Here is a 16,992-nt window from a genome sequence, read left to right as displayed (position 1 = left end):
TAGCACTGTGGTGACACCATAGGACTGTGATGACATAGGACTGTGGTGACATCATAGGACTGTGATAACATTATAGGACTGTGATGAAATCATAGGGCTGTGATGACATCATAGGACTGTGACGACATAGGACTGTGACAATGTTGCGAGCCTGTGGGTGAAACTCTGAACCTTGTTCCCAGCAGACAACCCAGTGTGACTTCATGTTGGTAAACAACGCAGAACAGGTGAAGCCAGAGAGGCAAAGCCAGAGAGGAAAATGGCAATAGACCACGGGACTGCACAGAGAGAGGTAAGAAGCTCAGGCACTGTTCCTCTCTGGCGAGGAGGAAATGTTCTGGAGGTGATGGATGCGTACATACCATCAGACTAAACACTGCTGGGTGGTACATTTTGTTATTTACTTGTTTGTTTTGTTCTTTTTAGTTTTTGGGATGTGGTCTCTTGTAGCCCAAGCTAGCCTGGAGCTCATTATATAGGAGGCTGACCTTGAACTCCTGATCCTCCTCCATCTCCCTCTGGAGTGCTGTGCTGGGATTACAGGCAGGCACCAGGGTGCCTGCTTCATACCGTGCTGAGAATTGAACCCATGGCCTCAGACACTCTAGGCAGGAAGTACTCTACCACCTGAGTTACACCCCCCACCACCATGTTTTAAATAGTAGATTGTGTGGTGTGTGAATTATACCTTAATAACACTGTCTAAAAGCAGGAAGGAACTGATCCTTACCTCCCCCAGCACCAAGACCATGTGAGGGGAGCATGGGATGTGCCAGTTGTCCCCCCTCAGAAAGAGGGGTGAAGCCTCCTATGTTGGAGTATCTAGGCTGAGGAGGCCCCATCCCATCCCAAGATCTGACAACAGATTCCTGGTAGGAAAGTCATGGTCCCGCACCTCCTGCTGGCACAGGAGTGTGGGTGGGATAGAGGCAGAACCCAGCACAGACCCCCCACCCAAGCATCCCCGTTCTCAGACTCCTCCTATAGGCTTTTGACCCCAGCCCCTACCTCCCAGCAGAAGCCTCTGCCTTAGTCTCGCCACAAACTCCACTGAGCTCAGAAGGGCTAGCCCTGGCTACAGCAGTTGGAAAATCCGGGCACTCTGAACTTTGTCCAGTCCTAATGCCTTCCACAGGAAGGTGTCACTCCTATGCCTCCCACTGAACTGTGAGTATGTGAGGACCCCACCATCCTGTGAGTTGCACTAATGGCTACAAAGTGTTTAAAGGAAAGCATCCCAACTGCAAGGACTCTATGCCAGAGAAAGAAGGCCTAGCGCCTTTCTCCTAGCTCCATGGTCACACACTGAGATGACCCTAAGTTGGCAGGAGTAACTGTCGGTTGCCTTTCCCAATTCCTTTCATCTGTTTTATGTTGCAGGCCAGGGGGCCGAACCCAGACTTCACGCAGGCAAACACTCCATCCCCGAGTCACAGCTCCGGCCCTCTTCACTGTGTGAATGCAGTTGTTGAAGTCCAGAAATCCACACGTGGTTCACATTGTACACGTGTCCCGCAGCACTCGTGAGCCATCCGGCCCAGGAACCCCATGGATGCCTTAACATAAAGCCCTTTACAGACAATGGCATAGCACTTACATGGAGCCTACACATCCCCTGGCTGGCTAACAAAACCTAACACGTGGTATCTGCCATGTAGCCATTAGACTGCCCCGCTTAAGGGATGAAGAGTCATGTCTGTACATGTTCAGTATAAATGCGATTTTTCCAAATTTTTTTGATTCCTACTCATTAGAATTTGAGGATGCAGAACCTACAGACACGGGTCCCCACAGACACGGGTCCCCCACAGACACGGGTCCCCGCAGACACGGGCTTTAACCGACACAGACAACCCCACAGACACAGAACACACAGACAGATGACTCAGCAGACACAGGATCCCACAGACACAAAGGAGCCCACAGACAGGATAGGTGTCATAAACACAGACGCAGACAGGAGGATGCCGTTGCCACAGAAGAGTCCACAGACACAGGATCCCACCCACCGTGTTTTCTGAGAGGTGTGCATTTCAGAGCGGTTGCACAAGGCATTTTTCTGTGCACACAAAGTATCAGAGGAAGGAATGAGTGAGTGAATGAATGAATGAGTGTGATGGCGAGGCTGAGTCTGGTGATGGCTTCCCACGTCTGAGTGATGGTCAGGAAGGCAGCTCTCTCTGGTGTGGCTGTCTAGGAATGAGGATAGAGCCATGGTTCTATCCTCCCTGTCTCCCAGGGGATTCCTGGACCTCGGGGAAGGCATTTCCCTGTTACGTTTCAGATCCAGGATGGGATGGTAGGTCCACCTCCTTCCTGCAGCCCTCAGTGTCTCCCCAGAGAAGGGCTTAGGGAAGGGAGGTCACGACAGCGGCAGTGGGCAGTAGCAGCCTCTCCGTGCCCAATTTCTGTCCCATCCCTGATGGGCAGAGAGCCCTGCCTCTCTTGCTCAGAAGCAGAGTACAGGCCCATGGCAGTAAGGTTCATATTTTAACTTGTCTGCATTCTTCCGTGATTGGAGGTGGGTGCCAAGGACTTAGTAATTGAACCAAAAGAAACAGCGATAGCATCTGTGGGGGAGCGTTCTGCAGGAGGGACCGGGCGCTTCCAGAAGTCAGGCCCTCTGTGGGGGAGCGTTCTGCAGGAGGGACCGGGCGCTTCCAGAAGTCAGGCCCTCGGCACTGGGGTGCAGAACCTGGCTGGCATGGTGAATCTGAAGCCCTCTCACAGCGACAGACCCCTGAAGACCTGCTTTGGGGACACTGGACTGGCCAGCCAGTAGACCAACCTGTCCCCTTGTCTAGTGAATACTGGCCCTCCCCTGCCTGCACTTTTCTTGCATTTCAGGGACTCTACCCACTTGCTCACAGTCTTGGTGTCTATCATGCCTCCCAAAGATGGCAAGGACCCCACTGATTACAAAGTGTAGGAGATCTCCATAGCACTCCCTCCTTCCTCTGAGGCTCTGGGGAAGGACCCACTCCTGTTTCCTCATTGCCAGGCTGTGAGGCTCAGTCAGGGCCCCTACTCCTGCCTCCAGATAGGCTGCTGAAATGAGAACTTGTCAGAGAGGTCTAAGCAGGTCCACACAGAAGCCCAGGGGTCCCCCAGGCTCAGAGGCCCCCCGGAAGCCCAGACAAGGCCCACTTGGCCTCAGGGAAGACCTGGGCAAAACCCAAACTTTTTTGGTTTGTTTTCCTTTCAATGAGAACTCCAAGATAGTGGGCTAATTAGGACATGCCCGGCCTGCGGCGGCCCACATGTGCCTACATGTGCGTGTGGAGTGCCTGGGCGTGACCTGAGGAGGCCTTGAGGAATGAAGGAGTCATGGAGCCAGCGGGTGGCCTTTCCTCCAGTGTCCAGGCCACTAGTGGGCCAGTCTCCATGGGAAACCCCGACATCAGGGGACAACAGCTCTGATGGGGGATCGGTTTGAGGAGAACACAGCTCACCCCCAGGTCTCTGTGTCACACACTAGACTTTGTCCAGTGGTACTGGAGTCATCCAGCAAACCCGCAGGACACTTGAGAGTAAGACCTGTCTCCTGGGCCCAGGCAGATGGGGTCCCCTGTGAGCCCCACTTTCTACACTGTCCTGGGCTCAGACAGATGGGGGGCCCTATGAGCCCCACCCTCTACACTGTCTTGGGCACAAAAAAATGGGACCCCTGTGAGCCCCACCTTCTACACTGTCCTGGGCTCAGGCAGATGGAGGCCCCTGTGAGCCCCACCCTCTACACTGTCCTGGACTCAGGCAGATGGGGCCTGTGAGCCCTACTCTTTACAGAGAAGGTCAGGCTTTCTCCAAAGAGTCTCCCATTCCCTCACTCTCCGGGGTCTCTTCTTGGCCCCTGCATAGAGATCTGCAGGAGGCCTCCCAGGCACCGCTGCTGGAAACAGCGCCATCAATGCCTCTGCCCTCCTTCCCTGGGCTCAGACTTCAACTCAGTTCTAACACCTTGTCTCCTGGTAGTCTCTTCATGCCCTGGGTTGACAGCGCGCTGGCAACCCTGCCCTATAGCAGAGGGTCATGAGGCACAGGTCACCCAATACTGGGTCTCTAGCTCCCCAAGCTCCTGCTAAAGGCAGCTGAGTTTCTTGTCTGCTCTGAGCAGAGAGAGAAGGAGATAATGCCAGTCTAACCTGCACTCTCTCCTGGTTGACAGTGGGTCGGGTGAGAACTGTGCCCCAGGGCGTAGGGGACAGCAGGAGCCGGCCGGAGAGAGGTAGGATAAGGGTCCACATCCCTGGACCTCCGTTTTCTCTTTTTTCATAGTGGGAATTAAGTCCATTCATAACTTGTAGCACAGTTGTGAGGGTGGGGCCTGGAAGCCGAAACCCTATGGCTATTGGAGAGGAATAACCCTGGCTCAACCATCAGGACATCGGAATCCAGGAGCTCCATCGCCTTGGGCTGGCACATTCCCACCCTAACATACTGGCACAGGGCCCAGTGAGGAAGGGACAGTGGCTGTCTGCCCACAAGAAGCAAGGCTGGTACCAAAGGCTGAGCAGAGCCATGAAGCTCCATGTGGGATAGACTTGCCGTCCCCAGCGGGGGTCTCATTCTTGGATGTGTACCGGTTGTGCTAACTAACACCTGGCATGGAAAGAGATGCTCGGAATCTCTGGCTGAGTGAAACAGACCCTGAAATACCCACGGAGACCTAAACACAGTCAGAGAGTTCTACTCCTTGGACTTCAGGAGCCTCTGGAGGAAATGCCACACGAGTGCTGATTGCTGTCCTGTTGGCTTCCACAGACAGCATCCAGGGTGGAGGACGGGGGCAGGCTCTTCCTGCTCAATGCTGGAGTGAGGGCAGGGCCTCCCCGATACATCCCTTTCTTCCCCCACCAGTCACCTGTCCTGACCAGACAAGGAAGCTCTCGGCTTCCTGCCCTCACATGTTAAACTTGGATACTGTGCTTTTACCTTAACGACTCCCACCTCCCAGCTTAACTGTTTCAAACCCACGAACAATCTCGATCAATCGGTTCTTATACATGCATGGAAACTAAGCGTCTTTTTAAAGGCTGGGGGCAGGTTACCTCCCTTACACAGTCCCTTCTGATGTCATCAACCTCGACAGCCTTTGTCATAGCCCAGAACACCATGATGGACCACGGAGGTGGACGGGCTGCGCCCAGTTCTTTGCAACAAAAGCACATGCTTTACACGACATGCAACATTCTCCAGAAAGGTGATTTTTTTTCCTCTAATGAAAATAATGACAGAAAACCTGCCTGCTGCATGCACGGGATGTCAAACATAAATGCAAAGGCCCGGGGGTGAAGGCTAACTTCATTCTCCATCTCCCCACCAGAAGACCAGCCTACCAAGGTGCCCTGCCTCCAGGAAGCTCCTGTGTGATCTTCAGCTGCCCCAGCGTTCTGGGCTTCCCCTCCCTAACACATCTAAGGCCATGCTGTCTCCTGTCTCCCCATCTGCTTCGTACAGAACCCAAGATCTTCACGCAACCGCTCTGCCTCAGTTTACCCTGGGATGATGTGGGTTGGTGATACTGGGGGGTTCGGAAGTCGATACACACAGAGAAGTGGGAACACGTGATGGCACACGGGGACGCAAGAATGTTGTCTACTAATGAGGCTCCCTCCAAACTCTGCCTTCCCGAGGGGCAAAGGCACTAGGCTCTGCTGCAGGTGTGCTTCCAAGGACCCCACACTGAAGCCGCCACATCTCCACAGACAAAAAGAACCAAAGTCCACGCACCAAAGTGACCAATCGGTTCCTGATCCACAGTCACCAGCCAAGGGCTTGCTTGTCTGCTAGGGGCACCCAGGTATCTCTGTACCCTGGATTCGGAATGCCTTGCACCCAAGCATTTCTGTACCCCAGATTCGGTATGCCTTTTGAGAAAGGAAACTTCCTTTGTCCTTCCTTCCTGCCTGTCTGCCTCATGCTGAGTCCACAGCTGCTCTAATAGGTCCACCTGGTCTGGCCACTTCCTCTGCTCAGCCAGGCTCACAAGGATAATGCCAGGGACCCAAGTACCCAGCAGGAGATGGCAGCAGCAGCCTTAAGTTCAGAGTTCCCTGAGGTTTTGACATGCACAGAGGGGAACATGGCTTCATAGACCACACAGGATACCTGGAGAGCCTGGAGCACAACCCCACCCAAGTCCACTGCCGTCTTAGTAGAAGAGGACCTTTGTCTAGGTCTCCCTTTCTTCCTTCTCCTCTCTACTCTTCCTCCCTCTCTCCATCGTTTCCTCCTTCCTTTCCTCCTTCCCTTCTTCCTTCATTTTCTCCCTCCTTCCCTTCCTCCCTCTCTCCACTACTCCTTCCTTCCTTCCTTCCTTCCTTCCTTCCTTCCTTCCTTCCTTCCTTCCTCCTTCCCTTCCTCCCTCTCTCTATCATTTCCTCCCCCCTTCCTTCCTTCCTTCCTTCCTTCCTTCCTTCCTTCCTTCCTTCCTTCCTTACCTTCCTCTCTCTTTTCTCCCTTCTTTTCTTCCTTGGCTTGCTCCCTTCCTCCCCTTTTTGGTCTGTCTTTTCTTTCTTTCCCCATCCTTTCTTCACCCCTGCCTCCTCCTTCCTCTCTTCCCTCCTTTCTTTCTGAAAATCACCCCGGCCTCTGTGTGCCCCCTCCTGTGATGACAAGGCAGTTGTGGCCCACCCTGGATTTCTCATAGAAGTAGTTGGGATGGGAACTGAAGAAAAGAGCTAGCTGCCAGGTCCCCATATGCTGTGGTCCCTCAGGCTCCCCTGTGCAGCCGCAAGTACTTCACATTTCAATGCCACTTCCTCAGTACAAGGCCTAGCCCCTGGGCACTTGCTCTGTTGTCCCATGGCCGTTTCTGCTCCCTTACTAAGGTAGTAACTCTGGGTAGGAGCCAAGTAGCGTTTACCCATCCAGCACAGGTATGGGTGCTATGGCCCCCGTGACCACATCTGCTTCTGTGGGATCTCAGAGTTCTGCAGAAACCTGCTCACTCCTGGGCCTCTTTCCTTCTCCCTGGGGCAAGCGTTGTGCTTATTCTGCTGTGAGAGATGGGGAGACAGGGTCCTCTCGTTTCTAGAACACCAGCCGAAGCTGTGTGGACTCTTCTAAGGGTAAGTAGGCTTCTGGAGCCCCAGTCTTCTCCCGTAGGCATGTCTGAGCCTGGGTTCAGCTTGCCTGGGGTTAGTGACTGACAGAAGCCTGGCCCTGTGGAGACCTCCATCCTGATGGTGTTTCCCACAGTCTCCCTGAGCCTGTGATTAAACGGATGGAAATGCCAACAAGATACGACTTGTGCATGGGGGGAACGGCTGTCTCCCTGGAGGTATGCACACAGCACCCTCCTTTTGCCCGCTGAGGCAGAGCCTTGCCCGGTCCCATGCCAGGGCCATGTGGAACTTTCCACACCTCACACCCGGGAAACGTGCCCCCAGAAGCTCCACTCAGCTGCCAGGCGTGCATCTTCAAGACCCACTGTGAAGCCTGGGCCACCCTCCACCCAGTGCAGCCTGAACCTTGGGTATTGTGGAGCAGAACATTCCTGGGGGTCTCTGGGCAGCTCCCCCATCTCTTTGGCACTATATGAGCAGCAGTGATTCACAGAAAATTTCAAACCATCTGAGTGTACCCCAATAGCATAGGGGAGGTGGCGCTCAGAGAAAGATGTAGGAGAGGGCATGCCTCTGCCAGCTCCTCTCCCTGGGCACATTCTTGTACTCAGGAACTCAGTATCCACATCCATGCATTCCTCTTGCTGTCCTTCTGTCTGACTTGTTCATGGAGCCAGCTGAGGACACCTGGAGCCAGTCAGTGAGGATCCCCCAGTCTTTTCCTAGATTTTAGGTTCACGTGGAATAAAGAACGAGCAGCTGACCCGAGAAATTAGGATCATGACAAAGGAGATGTGGGCCCAAGCCATGTGGGCCACCTGCAGTGACCCATAGTGAGACAGTGACAGTGTCTTGGGACCCAAAGAGGGAGAAGACAGCCCAGTGTAAGCTGGGAGATGGGCCATGAAAGCTAAGGACAGATGCTGCCCACACACTCAGGGCATCCCCTGACCCTGCATTGCTCATGTCATCTCTTGGCAAAGGGTCCTGAGTTCTCCCCTGGGTGTACAGTGATGAACCTTCTGGACAATCAGCAAACTAGCTCAGGGCTTCCAGGAAACAAGGGGGAACACTGCCCAGTGAAGAGGCAGAAACGGGTGCCTAGGTAGGGTGGGACTCTGGGAAAGGCACGGGCTGCTGTGGTTTCTAGTCTGTAGGAAGCAGTCCCTTGGACCCCCCAAATCTTGTGGGATCTGGTGTAGTCCTACGCGGGGGAGGGGTGGCTCTGTGCACATCTAAGTGGTTCTGTGCACGTCTACGTGGTTCTGAGCACGTCTGAGTGGTTCTGTGCACGTCTGAGTGGTCCTGTGCACGTCTCAGCATGGGGCAGGCAACATTGCGGCCTTTGGACACAGTAGCAGTAAAGAAAAGGTGTTTAAAGGGGGGGTCAGAGATAGCGCTAGGGTTTAGGTCTGGGTCAAGGGAGTAGAAGGTGTCTCACGGCTGAAATGATGTTGCCCGGGTGGGTCGCCGGAGCTCAGTTTAGCTTCATGAGTGGATATCCCATCATCTGGCTCCCTGGGAACCAGGAGGGAATACAGAAAGCGGAAATGTCCCTGGACAGTGGGGAGACAGAGAGAGCATAGGTTCAGGGTGACCTCCCTGGATCAGGCTCCAGTGGGTGTGCCGCTCCCTCATCTAATCCTACTTCAGTTCTATCCTCCCTGGGGTCACCAGCCCCCTCTCTGTGGTTGACTCTGGTCCCTTTCATAACCTCATAGTGGAACACCTTGTCCCAGGGCACCATGATGCCCCCCTTCCTGGCTTCCAGGCTTCTCCTTAAAGTGGCTGTCTTTCCCCAGAACTGCTTCCCCCTCCCCCATAGCTCTCCCTTAAATAACTTAATAACAAATAATAAATAAACTTAATGACTTAAATAACACTCATGTTCATCTCCACAGCATCCTGCCCACCTGACTCCCACACCTGAGTTGCACATGGCTTCCCCCATGGATGTCCGTGTCCACAGCATCCTGCCCGCATGGCTTCCCCATCCACCCATGCACTCACATTCTTGAGCCTCCCACACAGAACCCTACAGCCTTTCTGACCACTGCTTCAGGGCTCCTAAGGCAGCTGTGGCCTTGTCCTCTAGCCCTGTCTCAGTCCTCCGCAGGTCTTACACCTGGCCATCTCCACAGATGCCCTGTCCCAGCCACCAGATGGTCAGATCCCACTTCCTCCTTCCTGTTGTTGCTTCAGGAACCCCACGCTTGGTCTCCAGTTCCTACCAGCCAGCCACTCTCTCTGTCTCAACCGTTCAACTGCGGAAGCACCCCTAACTCTGCACGGTCACAGAACAATGCTGGATTCTCCCTTCTGAGGCTCCTGCAGCAATTCTCCATCACGGTGGAAAGCCCTTGAAGTCACCCTCACACACTCCACCCCACCTGGACCACATCCCTTCTCCCAGTCTCAGCTCTGCCCTCCTCTGGTCACTTCCCAGCACTGCACTGTGCCTTTCTAGACCCTAAGGCCAGCTCCACCCCTCTGCTCTCCAGTCCTTTCTTGTTGCATAGCTATCTTTTCCCTCATGAGATCATCCCTTGGGCTTCCTGTAGGAGCACGGAGAAGCCTGCTCCAGGCACAGGGTGGACTCCAGACCTGGGCCACACATGCGCTTCTCTGCAACCTCACACACACATCTGAACTGGAAACGGAGGAAGAGGCTAAGAGTTTGGGGTGTCAGAAGATGACTATCTTATGCTCCTGTTCATCTCATCCCATCTAGCAGGCCCAGTTCCAATGGCCCTCAACTTCTTCCTACACTGTAAATGGGCTCCCTGCATGCAGCCCATTCTGCATTGCATTCAGGGTTGGACTCCAGCTGAGGGACATCACTTGCCTAAAGACTCTTTACTCCTTGGAGAGAGAAAGGAAGGTGGGGGAGAGGCAGAGTCAACCGCATAGGAAGCAGCAGCAGGAAGATGAGCTCACGCCCAGTTCTTGCAGTCAGCTTCTCTGTAACTCCACCAGCATGTAAAGGGCTGGCACAGCCATGGCCAGATGCTGTCATTGGGATCTCACAGCTCATCTCTGTGACCTAAGCAGGCATCAGAATTAGTACCACCCTGCTTACAGAGAACAAAACTGTGCCTCAGCATGTGGCCTCATACTCCCCCTAAAGTCATAGCTGGGGGGGCACCAGAGATAAAGTCTGAACCCATACACTGAACCCCAAATCAATATGGGGTACACTTATCAGAAAAACCATCCCTGGATCAGACAGCATCCTGAAAACCAGGCCCTTCTCCAAAGACAAGGCTTGCCTGTGGACTCCCAAGTGGCTGCTTCCACCAGGCAGGGACAACAAAGTCAGATGAGTGGGAAAGACGCATCAGCGAGTCCATGGTTCACATTCTTTAATACACTCCGAGCCAAGAGCTTCTCTCTGCTACACATCCTCTCATTCACTGGGACAAGGTCATGAGCAAATAATGAAACCGAGTCACCCGCCCACCCAGTTAGACTGATGGCTCTGCCCGGCTCCCAGCAGGAGAAGCTTGGAGCCCCAGCAAATCCTGGGGTGCACTGCTGCATTGGGCTGAATGCAGAAGGGGCATCCATGGTCCACAAAGAGAGGACACGTGGCTGGGGAGATGGCTCAGTCAGTGATGTGCGTGCCACAAAAGAATGAAGACCTGAGTTCCATCCCCAGCACCACGACAAGGGCCAGACGTGGTGGTGTGTGCTTGTAATCTAGTCTGGGGAAGTAGAGACAGACAGACAACCCAATCTAGCCTACTCAGTATGTGCCAGTTGCAAGAGAGAGAGAGAGAGATTGTCTCAAAATACAAGAACACATATAAACACACATACACACCCCACCACAACATAATGCACACAGAATAACAGCGTGACATGGTAGCCATTACTGGTTCTGAGACCTAGGGCAGCAGTAGCTAGGTGGGAGTCACTGATTGTCTCGGAAGCAGGTCTCTGTGTGGCCCTGACAGTGGCTCTTTGCCTCCTATTTGCCTCAGGAAGGGCATCCATGAAGAACCATGATTTGACCTGCACTCAGTCAATGGAACAGGTGGCGCCTGTTCCATTAGAGGAAAAAACAGCACAGTCCTCTGCCCTCTGACTTCCAGTTTAGCCTGTTAGGAGACCCTTAGATTCCAGACATAGCAGCCAGATACCCCAGAGGTCAGTAAACTATACGGGCCAGAACTGGGTATGGGAGTTAAAGGCTACCTGGGTAGCTGATATCTGACAATGACACACTGGTGGACAAAAGAATCGATTAGGATGTGGGTGAGGACAGACAGAGGAGGAAGGAAACCCCCTCCTTGGATTTCAGGTGAAGGTAGGAGGAAGGGTGGAGTTGCTGTCCCTTGAGCTATGCCAGTATGCCCCCAACATATGTGCATGCATGCACACACACACATGCATGCATGCACACACACACCACACACATACACACACACCACACTCACACCATACCACACACACATACACACACATGCACACACCTCACACACCACACACATGCACACACCACACACACACATGCACGCACACACACGCATGCATGTGCATGCACACACACCACACACGCACACAACGTACACATCACACACAACACACACACGCACACACACACGCACACACACACACTACTCATTCTGCTAGGAGCTGCAGTTCTCCAAAGCTCTCTGGTTTTTCACAAAGACTTCTGTGGCTCTGTATTCATGGCTCCTATCTTGGGTATAGCTGGACTCTGTCATCTCCCACAATCCTTTACCCATTGTAGGGTCCCTGCACAGTGTATGCGTTCATGGCCCTTACTCTGCCTACTCCCCTAACGGAGAAATAGTCCCATGTGGGGCAGCTGCACCAAGACCTCCATCTGCTCAATTAGCAGCCTGGTGTCTGCTTGACCCCAGGGACCTGGCAAGTCTGGAAATGAGCCTAAGTCCCTTGGGCTCAGGCCAAGAACAGTCTGTGGCCCCTTCTGCCTTCTGCTCCTCTGCCGAGGCTAACTGTACCTGAATGAGAAGAGCAACAGAAACCTTGGGTTCAGCCTGCTACCCATCTGTGCCTTGGAGTTCACACCCACATTGGGAAGAGCCCACGGCTATGAGAAACACCCCATCTGCGCTGTCAAGTGAACAAAGTCCCAGGTGAGGATGCTCTTGGCGGGGCAGGGCAGCCTGACGCTCAAACACAAAACAAAGATGACCTCTTTGCATAAGTTCCTCAGCAGCTGAGTAGGCAGCACAGGATAGCCCTGGGACCCTGAGCAGGACCAGAGCCACCAGACTCAAAAACTGTTTCAGGATCACCCAATTCACAGGGCAGTAACTCAGACACCCCATCAGACACCAGCAGAGCCTCCCTCCAGCTTCTCACTTGCTGCTCTGCCAGAAGCTTCTGGTCCTCAAGAGTCACCTCTGAATGAAGAGAACTAGAGCCGTCCACCCTCCAGCCCAGGATCTGCCTCCAGCCTCCCCAACGCCACTGGTCACCCCACCTGGTAGCAGGCACTTGGCCATGGAGACAGGTGAGAGAATGTCTCTCTGAACCCCAACCATGGCAGACCCTGACAAGCCCCAGAGATGCATGGCACCAGGTCTCCAAGTAGACCGGACACAGCACACCTACCGTGGCAAGGTGTCTCATGGGGTCACCGACGTAAAGCATGGTATGCTTGTGGGGGGCTGCACACGCTGAGGAGCTGGTGTGCCGCGGGACGAGGCATGGGTCTGGGTGGCTCGGTGGGGTAGGGGCAGATTGGTGGCTTCCCGGTGGGGTGGACTGAGGAGGGGCTGAGGCTGTCTGGCTAGGAAAGTAGGAGCCAAGGATGCTCAGGAGCGTGTGGGCTGTGGGCTGGCATTCTCACCCTGCCTTTCTCCCTTACTTCTGTCAACTGGCTGCATCCAACAACAAACCAGGGCCCACCCCTTTCTTCCTCATGACTATTCATCAACGCAGGGCAGGCCTCAGCTTGCCCGGAGATGTGTTGGACCGCACCAAGGAGGCTGCACAGGGGGAGCCGGTGGGGATGCAGGGTCACTGGCTGGCTCGGAGATCACCCATTCCCACCGTGCTCCTTCCTAGCTGCCCCCCAGTGAAGGCTCTGGGGGCCGCGACTGTCACCTATAAGCAGCTGCCGCTCCAAAGCATGAGCGGTCAGCCCTGGTCTTGGAGACCTTGGTAGCCAGGGCTTGGCCACCCTGAAGGAACAGGTGGTGCTGCCAGCCTTGGAGACCCAGGTGAGAGGACCTGCCTCCTCTCAGAGAACTGTGGGCCCATAGGGACCACTCCAAGGCCTGAATAGAGGAAAGACACACCATTATGCTTGTGCCAGGGCACCCGTGGAGAGCCAGGCACAGGATCAGGTGGTCAAAAGTCCACACTTGTGGGTGGAGCCAAAGAACCCATAGCATTGCATTATAGATAGTATTTTTTCCTGGCTCTAACTAAGCCCAGGAAGCAGGGACATGGCTACCCCACCAAAGAGAATTCCTGAGGGACCCCTTTAGAATGCATCTCAACCACTACAGACCTTACAGAGCCAGGGGCTCTACATCAGCATCTGCCCAGTGGTGGCCCTATGGCGGTTACCACTGCTCTTTGTCTGGGGTCATCTAAGTCTCAGGTTTATTTCAAACCACGAAGTCACCTTTGGTGTAGGTACCTGAACCCACCTTGTCTACAACAGATGTGTGTCCTGTGGAAGTGGACATTGGCCCTGGATTTCCAGGCCCCCTAAAACACATCAGTGTGATCCCCACATTGAAAGTTTAAAGATGTTCAAGAAGATGCAGAGACGGCATGGAGACTGAGCCCTCCTAGTCCTTTCTTGCCAAGTTCCAAACCACCTTCTGCCTCTCCAGAAAACTGGGAGTAGCTGGGTTTGGGTGGGAACTGTAGCTGTAGCACTAATTCAGAGTTCGGAGACCCACAGAAGCAGTGGAGGTACCCTACGTCATCCGGAACCCTACCCTGGGCGAAAGCCACAGCTCCACCTCACTGCTCCTAAGTCAGATATGAACAGTAAAGCCAGTTTGTTAAGAAAAATTTTGTGGGGGAAAAATCTTTTGAGAAACACTGCTCAAACTGGGGTTCATAGTAAGAAGTTCTGGGGGGGCATCTGCAGTTTCTCTCCTGGGGGCTAAGGGATAGGTTTGCAGACGTCCACCCCAGTAGGTGTGGCCTGGCTGCTCCAGAGAACCCTGAAGAGATGGCCCTCAGTTTCCAGAATGGGGTTTAGGGAACTGTGCCCCTCGGCAGCTCTGAGTCCTCATCAATCAACTGTCATGTTGGTTTTGCAAAGGAGAAAACGCAGGTGATAATTTGTGCTCGTGTCCACAGTTCCAGACGAGGGACCTGGCCTGAGAGCCTATGAGTCCCATGACGGAAGATGTGTCCATCTCTGAGCTCTCCTCCCCACTGCAGCCCCTGCCCCAGCCTGGCTCCTGCCTCCTCCTGGGTGGTCTGTCTGTCTGCCTCAGGTGCCCCCAGGCAGCAGCGAAGGTCTGCAGGTAACTCCAGTGTGTCCTCTGATGTCCCTAGGTAGTGGTAGGGGTCCTCAGATGCCCCCAGGTACTCCTAGGTACCCCCGGTAGTGGCAGGGGTCCTCAGGTGCCCCCAGGCAGTGGCAGGGAACTTCAGCCCTGCTGGCGGCTTTGTCCCTCTTCCCCTGGACCCTGGCGTGGGGTAGAGGATTTGCGGGTTGGTTGAGTTCAGTACTGTACACGTAAGACTCTTACCGCCAAAGTCTATCAAGGTAAGGGTGGCCACGTAAGACTCTTACCACTAAAGTCTATCAAGGAAAGGGTGGCCAGGAACTACTAGGGGTGGTGGGTGGGCTTGGGGTGCCCAAGTGGATTATACTAAACCCCGTCCCTGTCCCCAGCTTAGTTCCACCCTTCCTCTCACTGTAACTTCTTGCAAAGATATCTACATCCTTCCTGCCCTACCTGCCCCAAAGATGCACACACTGGCCCACGTGTGTCCTTTTCTCGGTCAGGAGAGACCTCCCCTCCTCAAAGCCAGGAAGGCTTCTTTGGATGCCCCTTGGGGTCTCAAGGCATTTACTCCCTACAGGTCACAGGGAGATCAGCACAGAACCTTCTGCCCTATCCAGCAGCAGAACCACCCCTACCCTTTGGGGCCCACCTGCTCACAACAGCTGTTGCAGAGAAAGGCGCCAGAAACAGCGGGAAGGGGGTGCCTCTACTGGAGGTGCAGGCCTGGAGGAGGACGTGGAGAGGGGAGGAAAGGGCGGCGATCCTGCAGCCACACCTGGGGCACCTGCCTCTCTCCCCCTTCCTTTGTGGAACCACGGCCCCCTCTATGCGTTTTCTGCACCCTAAGAGCTGGAGGGGCTCTGGCTGTTGGTGCCTATCTTCATATGGCTCACGGAGACTAAGGAATTGGAGTGAAGGGGCTGATCTCACAACATGTTTATCATGTTTATGGGGTGAGAATTGGGGTTCCTGCCCTCAAAGCCAAACTTCTACAGTCCTTTGGCAGCAGTTGGTGTTCATGATGGGGACTTTGCCCTTCCTTCAATCTTCCAGTCACTGTGGTGGAAGCCTCAGTGATCTGGGACTCCCCCCCCCCCCCCCCCACATGCACTGCCGCATCCGAAGCATCTCAACCTTGCTGGGCACCCTAGAATAGGCTGGAGCAGTCATTCCCATGCCCAGCCTTTGGCATGGGCCCCACCCCCAGCTCACCCTACACAGTACCTGGGAGAGTACTGCTCTGAGTCCTCTTCTTGTTGGACAGGGGTCACTTCATTTTTAAGACAGGGTCTCCCTAGGTAGATCAGGCTGGCCTCAAACTTGAGATCCCCCTAGAAGGGTTACCTAGGAGCTGGGATTTTAGGCATGGGCCACAACACCTAGCGACCAGGGCCTGTTTTAAAGCCTGGTCCTGGAATCTTCGAGGGCAGCTAGAATTGAAAACCACTGCCAGGGCAAGGAGCTGCATACACAAAGGCCGAATTGGACACGGGGAAAACCAGCTGGAGGACTCAGTGCCTCTGCGTGGCAAACTGTTCAGGGCCTTCAAGGAAACAGCCTGGGAAACATAGGACCCCATCCTTGCCCTCCCCATCACTCCCGTGGGAGAAAGAGCACCTGTTCCCCCAAATCCTAGAGAATTCTAACTGTCCATCTCCCCATTTTACCAATGGGGCCACTGAGACCCAGAAGACTAAAAGACCTTGTGGTCTCCCCGCTTAGAAGGCCAGGATGGGCTAGGAACCCAGGACATTTAGTCTTTGGGACCTCGATTTCCCCCTACCCATCACAACCTTCTAGATTCTGCTACATTGTCTACATGGCCACAGGAAACTAAGACCACAGGGGCTCACGGCTTCCCTCACCAAGTCTGGGGCTCTTCCACAACCCACCAGGGGCCCAGCTGTTCCTTTTTACCCCATTTTCTTTAACCCCACAACACAGTCTCCTCGAGTAAGACAAGGACGTGGTCAGATGTCAAGCCCCTTCCTCCACACAAGCCCAGGCAGATGAGCTGGTTCCCAGCATCCGCTGGTACTTCTGAGGATCCTGCACATCCCCCAGCATCCTCTCTATTCTAGCCCCTTCCGTCACACCAACTTCACAAGCAAGGACACGGAGACTCAGAGGCATGTGAGAACTTGAACTCACTGACGGTACCGGTTTCTGCCAGCCATGAAGGTGGGGTGAAGGGTATCGTGTGGTTTTGAGGGTTCACTGTAGCTGGTAGACCTGTTCAAGACCTCCCATGCGACAGGAAGCAATCTCCCACGTGAGGTCCCTTGGTCACAGCATAAACCATCGAAGAGATGTCCCACCTGTTCAAGAACTGTGCTGGCTTAAGCCGGACCACCTTTGCCAGACTATCCTGGCATTTGGGTGGGGATATCCAGCACATAGGAACAACTAGGTACCAGTCAGCACTGGGCGAGCTTCTGTGGGGATGG

General features: G+C 54.2%; 1 protein-coding gene across 3 annotated transcripts in view; it reads right to left on the bottom strand.

Annotated features, from left to right (window-relative positions):
• Tp73 (tumor protein p73) overlaps positions 1-16,992 on the bottom strand; it is a 60,747-nt gene that overhangs the window by 26,028 nt on the left and 17,727 nt on the right. The window contains exon 4 of one of the 3 annotated variants that reach the window (XM_050153417.1): positions 11,071-11,081. The exons of 1 other annotated variant lie outside the window; for it this stretch is intronic. In XM_050153417.1, coding sequence (XP_050009374.1) covers positions 11,071-11,081 — 11 coding nt within the window. Of the gene's footprint in view, positions 1-11,070; positions 11,082-12,674; positions 12,883-16,992 lie in introns of those variants that run through there. One more of the 3 variants, XM_050153416.1, reaches the window with a different exon arrangement.

Source organism: Alexandromys fortis, unplaced genomic scaffold, assembly GCF_014885135.2.
Source record: "Alexandromys fortis isolate MF-2015 unplaced genomic scaffold, M_Fortis_MF-2015_v1.1 scaffold_88, whole genome shotgun sequence".
Lineage (NCBI taxonomy): Eukaryota > Metazoa > Chordata > Mammalia > Rodentia > Cricetidae > Alexandromys > Alexandromys fortis.
Note: the sequence above shows the minus strand (reverse complement) of the source record. Positions and strands in the feature narration are given on the sequence as shown.